Source organism: Bison bison, unplaced genomic scaffold (genome assembly GCF_000754665.1).
Source record: "Bison bison bison isolate TAMUID 2011002044 unplaced genomic scaffold, Bison_UMD1.0 scf7180017864343, whole genome shotgun sequence".
In the NCBI taxonomy this organism is placed as follows: domain Eukaryota; kingdom Metazoa; phylum Chordata; class Mammalia; order Artiodactyla; family Bovidae; genus Bison; species Bison bison.
The window spans coordinates 3,424,673-3,433,905 of NW_011494915.1; the positions used below are offsets into that span (position 1 = coordinate 3,424,673).

General features: G+C 38.3%; 1 protein-coding gene across 5 annotated transcripts in view; it reads right to left on the reverse strand.

Annotated features, from left to right (window-relative positions):
- The window catches only part of SPDL1 (spindle apparatus coiled-coil protein 1), a 33,076-nt gene that overhangs the window by 17,856 nt on the left and 5,987 nt on the right, over positions 1–9,233 (reverse strand). For 3 of the 5 annotated variants that reach the window (XM_010854573.1, XM_010854572.1, XM_010854576.1), the window contains exons 2-4: positions 6,770–6,945; positions 5,049–5,225; positions 762–953 (exon numbers count right to left, since the gene is read on the reverse strand). In XM_010854573.1, the coding sequence (XP_010852875.1) occupies positions 762–953; positions 5,049–5,225; positions 6,770–6,928 (528 nt within the window). In that variant the 5' untranslated portion in view covers positions 6,929–6,945. The remainder of the gene's footprint in view (positions 1–761; positions 954–5,048; positions 5,226–6,769; positions 6,946–9,233) is intronic. The other 2 variants (XM_010854577.1, XM_010854575.1) reach the window with 1 other exon arrangement.

Genomic DNA, 9,233 nt, shown 5'->3' on the forward strand with positions numbered 1-9,233 from the left:
CAAACAGCATTAACATGAAACCAGGCTTGCAATTTGGTCAGACTGATGATTATACCAGTTTTCGTCCTGGGATTATAGGCGGGAACCCTGAACTGCAATTTTCTGAAGTCTAACCCAAGTAGTGGACATGCTACCTGGGACCTTGGGACAATTGGGACTCCAGATGTGCTCTGACACGGGATTTCTCAGCACCGTTTGAGTCTGGATGTTGGTCAAAACCCAATTTGGTGACGTATCCTCTGTTCTATTTCCCTTTTCTTTTAATGTTACTATATTGAAAGTAAGCTAGATAATTCTCTAATAAATATTTGTATTATTTGTATAGAACAAGTGGCTTAGTTTGTTAACAAATCCTTTGAACCTGAGACTAAAGTGAAAACTTTCGGCAAAACAATAGGGTGCTGCCGTTCATGGGGTCGCAACAGTCAGACATGACTGAGCAGCTGAACAACAAAGCACCTTCTGCAGGACCAACTTTTATATTGGGCTTTTATGACACAAACTAGGATTAGAATAAATGTCTAAATTCTTCCAGAGGTTCCATTAATCTAAAAGTAAAGTCTGCCTTACATAATCATGTAACTTAAAGCTTTACTTTAATTGAAGGAATCCATTTAAAAACTTATTTTTTAATTAGATCAAAGTTAGGCCAAAAAATATTTCAGTCTTAAAAGTAACTCATAAGGATTATTACAAAAACATGAAAAATATACAGCCAGAAAAAGGAGAAAACTCCATAATACACATGCCATAAAAATTACCTTCACATTTTCCATTTCGGTCAGCTCAATTTGAAGAGTCAGTGTCTCTGAAGACACACTTTCATGTACACGTTCAGACATTTGCATTTCCTTTGATTTACTAGAAAGGAGTTTCTCCTGATGATCCACTTTGTGCTTCAGCTGCTTTTCACTTAGCCGAGCTTCATCTAACTCAGCTTTCAGTGTTTCTAACTAAAAAAAGAAAAAAAAGAAAAAGTAAAAGGTCATCAGAACATACAATTGCAGTACAAAGTGTTCTGGTACCTGCAGGACAACTATTTTGGAAGGCAATCACACTAAACAAAATTATTTAACCCCTTTTCCAAAAATGTCACATTGCTTCAGTCTTGGAAAACTAATACAGGCATACGTTGTCTTACTGCGTTTTGCTTAATTGTACCTCCCAGACACTACATTTTTTTCAGACATGGAAAGCTGGTGGCAATCCTGAGCCAAGCAAGTCTGCCAAGCAAGTTTGTCCAATAGCATTTGCTCACTTCTTGTTTCTGTGCCATATTTTGGTAATTCTCACAATCTTTCAAACTTTTTTCATTATTTTATTTGTTATAATGATCTGTGATCAGTGATCTTTGATGTTACTGTTGTAAATGCTTTGGGGCATCACAAACCACACACTCCTGTAAGAGGGTGAGTTGAATTGACAAACTGATAAATTGATGGAGCTGACTGCTCCACTGAACAGTCATTCCTCTCTCTCTTCCTCTCCTAGGGTCTTTCTATTCCAAGACACAACGATATGAAATTAGGCCAATTGCTAACCCTACAATGGCCTCTGAGTGTTCACACCTCTGACTTTAAATCAAAAACTAGAAATGATCATGCTTAGTGACGGAAGGCTTATTGAGAGCTAACAGGCCGAAAGCCAGGCCTCTTGTGTCAGTTAACCAAGTCGTGAACTGAGAGGAAATGTTCTTCAAGGAAGTTAGAACTGCTACTCTAGTGGACACACAAATGATAAGGAAGCTGAAGAGTTTAGTGCTGATAAGGAGAAAATTTTAGATGTCTAGATAGCAGATCAAACCAGACACAACATTCCCTTAAGCCAAAGTCTAATACAAACTATCTTCAATTTTACGATGGTTGAGAGGCAGGTGGAAGGTGCCGAAGAAAATTTTGACGCTAACAGAGATTGGTTCATGAAGTTTAAGTAAAGAAGTTGCAGCCAATGCTCATTGACCATTCTGAAACCCCTAGGGCCCTTAAAAATTACATTTAATCTGCTCTGCTTGTGCTCTATAAATGGGACAACACCTGGCTGAGAGCACATCTCTTTACAACATGGTTTACTGAATATTCAAAGTCTACTATTGAGACCTACTTCTCAGAAAAAAGATTCCTTTCAAAATATCACTGCTCACTCAGAGTGCACCTGGTCACCAAAGTGAGATGTGGGAGATTCAGGTTGTTTTTGTGCCTGGTAACACAAGATCCACTCTGCAGCCCACAGGATCAAGGAGTAATTTTTGACTATTAATTCTTACTACTTAACTGCTGCAATTTCATGATAAAATGGTAATAGATGAGGAGTTGCGTCTTAGGATGAGCAAAGAGAGTGGTTCTGAGATGGAATTCACCCTTGGTGAAGATGCTGTGAAGACTGCTGAAATGGCAACCAAGGACTTAGAACAGGACATAAACTTAGTTGACAACGTAGTGACAGAGTTTGAGACTGGGCCTCCCGGGTGGCACTAGTGGTGAAGAGTCCACCTGCCAATGCAGGAGAGGGAAGAGACATGGGTGGGTTTGATTCCTGAATTGGGAAGGTCCCCTGGAGGAGGAAATGGCAACCAACTCCAGTATTCTTGCCTGGGAAATCCCATGGACAGAGGAGCCTAGCAGGCTATAGTCCATGTGGTCTGAGGCATAAAGGTTGGACACCACTGAGCATCTGAGCAGCAGCAGCAGAGTTTGAGACAATTGGGTCCAATTTTGAAATAAGTTCTACTGTGGATAAAATGCTACCAAACAGCTTTGATGCTACAGAGATACTGCTCGTGAAAGGAAGAGTCAATTGATACTGTTGACTTATTTTAAGAAATTGCCACAGCCAACCCAACCTTCAGCAACCACTGCCCTGATCAGTCAGCAGCCATCAACACGGATGAAAAAAAAAGATGACTTTAAAAGACCACTTTGGAAACTAAAAAATTCATGTGACTCACTTTACTGCAGTGGTCTAGAACTTTCCCTGCAGTATCTCAGAGGTATGCCTATATGTGTCACATCCTCCTTACAGGAGGAGGATGAAGCTTTAGGGTCAGGTCGAGGTTTAACCTGTCTCACATTCCTCAAATGTAAGACTATAAATGATTCTACCTGCGTTATTGTGTGGCTCTCAACCGAGATTAGGTGGGTAAAACATTCAGTACCACATCTAACATTCACTAAATGGTTTGTTAATAAAAGTCTTTTACTTGATGTCCAGGGTTACCATTATCATCTATATTGAATTACATTGAATAGGGTCTCAACATTCCTAGAATATATACTGATATTTGCTTACTATTTAAAAAATAAAGAGACTTCTATTTTGATTTCTTTTCCCCTTTCAATTTTATCATGTAAAATAAAAATTTCACCTGATTGATATATGTTGAAATGTGTATATCCTTCTGAAAAACATCTGAATAACCCAAACTTATTCTATGATGAGATGACTGCTGCTGCTATTGCTAAGTCGCCTCAGTCGTGTCCGACTCTGTGCGACCCCGGAGACGGCAGCTCACCAGGCTCCCCTGTCCCTGGGATTCTCCAGGCAAGAACACTGGAGTGGGTTGCCATTTCCTTCTCCAATGCATGAAAGTGAAAAGTGAAAGTGAAGTCACTTAGTTGTGTCCGACTCTTAGCAACCCCATGGACTGGGGTTTCCTATTTGGCCAAAGCTACGTATCTTTTAACAGGCAGTGACGTCCCTTGTTTTATAAGCACACAACTAATCCTTACACATCATCAGAGTAGGTCTGGACTCCTGGCCATGTTGCCACCGTGTGAAAAATGAATGGCATGACAGCGATAAAGGAAACAGGCTACCTGGACAGTCGTGCAGAGATGATGGTGAGCTGGACTACGGAGTAGCGGATACAGATATTTTGTAGCTCAAGTTCTTAAGAGCTTGTTGATGGACTAATGTGAGAAATAAGTGAAAGAAAGATGGCAAGTAAAACTCCTAATTATTGGTACAAGTAATCTGAGAACATAAGAAGACTGAAAATATTTTTTGAATGATTTAGTCTTTACCAAAAAGCCATCTCTATAACTGGCCTTACTTTAGACTCAATATTTCCTACATTACTTTTTTGTTTAGGTATTGAAAGTTATTGCTAAACTGAAAATATCCATGAGGAAGAAAAAAAGCATCCATATCAGTTATTGGTGTCTCAACCTGCGTAGCTTCAGACAAGCTGGATTATTATTTGTCAGAGTGGTAAGCAAGATGATTCTAAGCATTGCATGAAAGCATATTTTGATAGTTATATTTTATTGCATATTAGGAAAAAAATAACCAGCTCAAACATAATATATTTCATTGATATTGTTACTCAAAATTAGAGAACATTTAAAAGAGAATCAATTTAATGAGAATTAACTAACCAGCACAGGTGGTACAGATACATAAAAATCTTAAAAGATGCTACACGAAACACGGTGAAGCAGGCTTTGACATGAGAACCAAATTTTGACTGATAGTCTCTAGCTCTATAATCTTGTCCAACTTTACTCAATCTGTTTAAACATTGGTTTTCTCATGTTATATGGAGATAATAATGGTACCTCCCTTAAGGAGTTGTGTATGAACTAGATCATATGTATTAGTTTATCTTCAATAAACAAACTGTAAAATATATATTTTATAGTTATAAAATATACAACTCTAATGTACATTAATTTACCAAAAACTATTGGTTTCTTTGCGGAATTATAAAGTGTACCACCAGCTGCAGTGAAGGCTAGGAAACTAGTCTTTCTGAAAAGGGGTCGGTATCCTAAACACTCTAAAGGAGGCCATGCTGATCAGAGCTAAAACTCTTTAACAAATACTCAGTTGCTAAAATTAAATAATTCAATTTAACTACTAAAATGTTATTTAAACAAACCACTAAGGTAACTACTGTTTCTCAGTGTTTCCGCTCCTCATATTAAGATAATGGAACCCCTCATCTCAGCTATTTTGCACAGATGGTAGTAAGAAAGTCTTTCATCATCTAAAGTTTACAAATGGTTGCATGAGTGTGAAATACTTCTGTTCCAAAGCACAGATGCCCAAACCTTTTTCTTCAGTTCATTCACTTCCTGCCCATGGCTTCTGCTCAGTGTTTCTTCTAATTGCTCCAGATGCATTTTCTGTTGTTGTTTAATAGTTTCACATTCAGAGCTCAAACTTTCTAACATTCGACTCTTGAGCTCAACTTCTCTCTGAAGAGTGTATTTTTCTTGTTCGTAGCTCTGAAAACAGATTCAATTATAATTCAGTTACATAAAAATAACTTAAAGCCATCACACATAAGCAGTTTTCATCTTTGAATCATTCCTGTTTCACACATTTGCTGCTTTCTAAGTAACAACCACATGTTCAATCTGGAATAACTATAGCTAGTATTAATGTAAAAAAAACCCTGAGAGGTGATTTGAGACTAAATTAAAGTTCATGCTGGGCATATGGTAATTGCTTCTACGTCCTGTCAAAGAAGTAAAAAGTGATCTATGGCTGTCAAGTCAAGTAGTCTCTGCTAGGAAGAAAAAAAAAATTAATAGCACTTAAGTTTATTCAGTAAGAATTATTTGGTTTGATAATAATATTCTCTACTTGTAGCTCTAAGTAAAATGAAGAAAAGGTCATTAGTTCAAACCTCAACAAGCTTTAAAAAAAAATAAGATAAAATTAGGTTTAAAAGGAAAAAATTAACAATAAGGGTGGTCATTAGTTTTTTTAACTGCTATGTTTAAATTTGGAGATCAAAGTTTAAATACATTACCGAGCATTTTCTAAGTAAAACTGATTTATTCATTCTTTTAATAAAAGCATGTCAGATATTAGGGATGCAGCTGTGAGCAAGAGACAAAAAATTCCTTTCTCTCATGTCATGTCTCTCATGAGAGTGGGGGACAAATAACTCAGAAAGAGGCAAGAGCTCCTGTGGAGCCCGTAAGGCAGGACTAGTACAGCTAAGAACAAGGGAAAGTAATTCATAAGATGAGGTCAAACGTTGAAAGCGGTTAGACTACATGGAAATCTACAAACCCAGGTAGGGAACTCAGTTTTTGTCGTAAATAAAACGGAAAGCTGCTCCGTGCTCTCAGCAGAGCTGTGACATGACCTTTTATATGCTCCTCAATGACCATCTGGCTGACATGTAAAGAGTGAATGGTGTGAATGGCAATCTGGGAGACAGGAAACCTAATCAGGAGGCTATGATAACAGTCCAGGGGAGAGGTGATGGTGGTCTGAACAAGAGCAGCAGATGTTCTGTAGGTCAAGTTTTTAGAGCTTACTAGTGGATTAAATATGAGAAATATGGACAGAAAGATATTGAGTAAAACTTGTAGATGTTTGGCTCAAGTAACTGGATAAATGTTTTTATAGTTACTAAGTAAGGTAAAGAATTCTGCAAGACCATGTTTGGTTAGTGGGCAAGGAATCAACTATTCTGTTTATGTTAAGTCTGAGATGACCATTAGTGGGCAACGGACTACAAAAGTCTAGACTTAGGACAGAACTAAGGAGTTGGTGTAGCATCAAGACAAACCAAAGTCTAAAATTCAATATGAAGTAAAGAAAAAGAACATATTTTTCAAACTCAGAACACAGAGTCAGAAAAAAAAAAAAAATATTAGAGATTCATTTAGTTCATTTCCCTGTAGATGGGTGGGAATTAGACCTAAAATTTTCAGAAAACAAAAATATTAAATTAGTAATATTAATGACTGCTGGACAACAGCAATCTTCAGTGGCTAAGCACAAACTGGTGAACAGGAGTCTAGTGTCCTACCTCAGTCAGGGTCATCATTTCATTGCGGCATTTATCCAGTTGATTCTGCAGTTCATTCTGGCTCTCCACTAGTTGTAAACCATACTGTGCAGCTTTCCGTCTCTCTTCTTCAGTCTCTTTGAGTTTGCATCGAAGATCTGCTATTACATCTGACTCCATGATTTTTTTCCTGTCTACTGTAAATAGAAGAAATAAAAGTATCTAAACTTAAACAAAAAACTTCATGTCACTAATAAAAGATACAAATGTGTTGTGTGTGTATGTATACATTCAATATCACTGCCACATGAAAACACAGTATTAAAGATTTTCTCTTTGACTTTTAAATGGTCAAATTTGCATTACTGTTATAAGAGTAAGGTCTGACTACTTTGTTACCCAATTTGAGAACAAATGAAATAGAACAAAAATAAAAAAAAAGATGAATACAATTTAATTTTGCTTCTAAGGAATGCAGTATTAGGAAACTATTCAGTTGTTGTGTGCTAAGCTTCCTTAAATGCTACGGTAGGATGATCTCATAATTATATCGCTATACAGGTAACCAAGTTAAGAGAACAGTAAAAGAAATCAACAAACTTTATAGTAGCATATCTTCTACTTAACTATAAAAAGGTACCTCTGAATAAGATTGATAAGGTAAGGACTAGCATGTCCACAAGTGTTCACAACAGTGTTAACTTCCTGAACACATTAAATCTGCCACATTAAATGTACTTTATTGAAAACAGACTCACTAGCATTTTGCTAGTTATTCATAAGAACACAAGCAAAACAGACACCATGTTTAGAGTAATTAAAGAACAACCTCATTCTAGAGTTTCAAGCAAAGACTTAAACATTTAATATAGAGCTCAACCTCACTCATCATCCTTCCCCACTGGTTCCAGGCTCCTCAGTTCAGTTCAGTTCAGTCGCTCAGTCGTGTCTGACTCGCGACCCCCTGAATCGCAGCATTCCAGGCCTCCCTGTCCATCACCAACACCCGGAGTTCACTCAAACTCACGTCCATCGAGTCAGTGATGCCATCCAGCCATCTCATCCTCTGTTGCCCCCTTTTCCTCCTGCCCCCAATCCCTCCCAGCATCAGAGTCTTTTCCAATGAGTCAACTCTTCGCATGAGGTGGCCAAAGTACTGGAGTTTCAGCTTCAGCATCATTCCTTCCAAAGAAATCCCAGGGCTGATCTCCTTCAGAATGGACTGGTTGGATCTCCTTGCAGTCCAAGGGACTCTCAGGAGTACTCTCCAACACCACAGTTCAAAAGCATCAATTCTTTGGTGCTCAGCTTTCTTCACAGTCCAACTCTCACATCCATACATGACCAATGGAAAAATCATAGCCTTGACTAGATGGACCTTTGTTCGTAATGTCTCTACTTTTCAATATGCTATCTAGGTTGGTCATAAATTTTCTCCCAAGGAGTAAGCGTCTTTTAATTTCATGGCTGCAGTCACCATCTGCAGTGATTTTGGAGCCCAGAAAAATAAAGTCTGACACTGTTTCCACTGTTTCCCCATCTATTTCCCATGAAGTGATGGGACCAGATGCCATGATTTTCGTTTTTTGAATGCTGAGCTTTAAGCCAACTTTTTCACTCTCCTCTTTCACCTTCATCAAGAGGCTTTTTAGTTCCTCTTCACTTTCTACCATAAGGGTGGTGTCATCTGCATATCTGAGGTTATTGACATTTCTCCTGGCAATCTTGATTCCAGCTTGTGCTTCTTCTGCTCCAGTGTTTCTCATGATGTACTCTGCATATAAGTTAAATAAGCAGGGTGACAATATACAGCCTTGATGTACTCCTTTTCCTATTTGGAACCAGTCTGTTGTTCCATGTCCAGTTTTAACTGTTGCTTCCTGATCTGCATACAGGTTTCTCAGAAGGCAGGTCAGGTGGTCTGGTATTCCCATCTCTTTCAGAATTTTCCACAGTTTATTGTAATCCACACAGTCAAAGGCTTTGACATAGTCAATAAAGCAGAAATAGATGTTTTTCTGGAACTCTCTTGCTTTTTTGATGATCCAGCAGATGTTGGCAATTTGATCTCTGGTTCCTTTGCCTTTTCTAAAACCAGCTTGAACATCTGGAAGTTCACGGTTCACGTATTGCTGAAGCCTGGCTTGGAGAATTTTGAGTGTTACTTTACTAGCGTGTGAGATGAGTGCAATTGTGCAGTAGTTTGAGCATTCTTTGGCATTTCCTTTCTTTGGGACTGGAATGAAAACTGACCTTTTCCAGTCCTGTGGCCACTGCTGAGTTTTCCAAATTTGCTGACATATTGGGTGCAGCACTTTCACAGCATCATCTTTCAGGATTTGAAATAGCTCAACTGGAATTCCATCACCTCCACTAGCTTTGTTCATAGTGATGCTTTCTAAGGCCCACTTGACTTCACATTCCAGGATGTCTGGCTCTAGGTGAGTGATCACACCATCGTGATTATCTTGGTCATGAACATCTT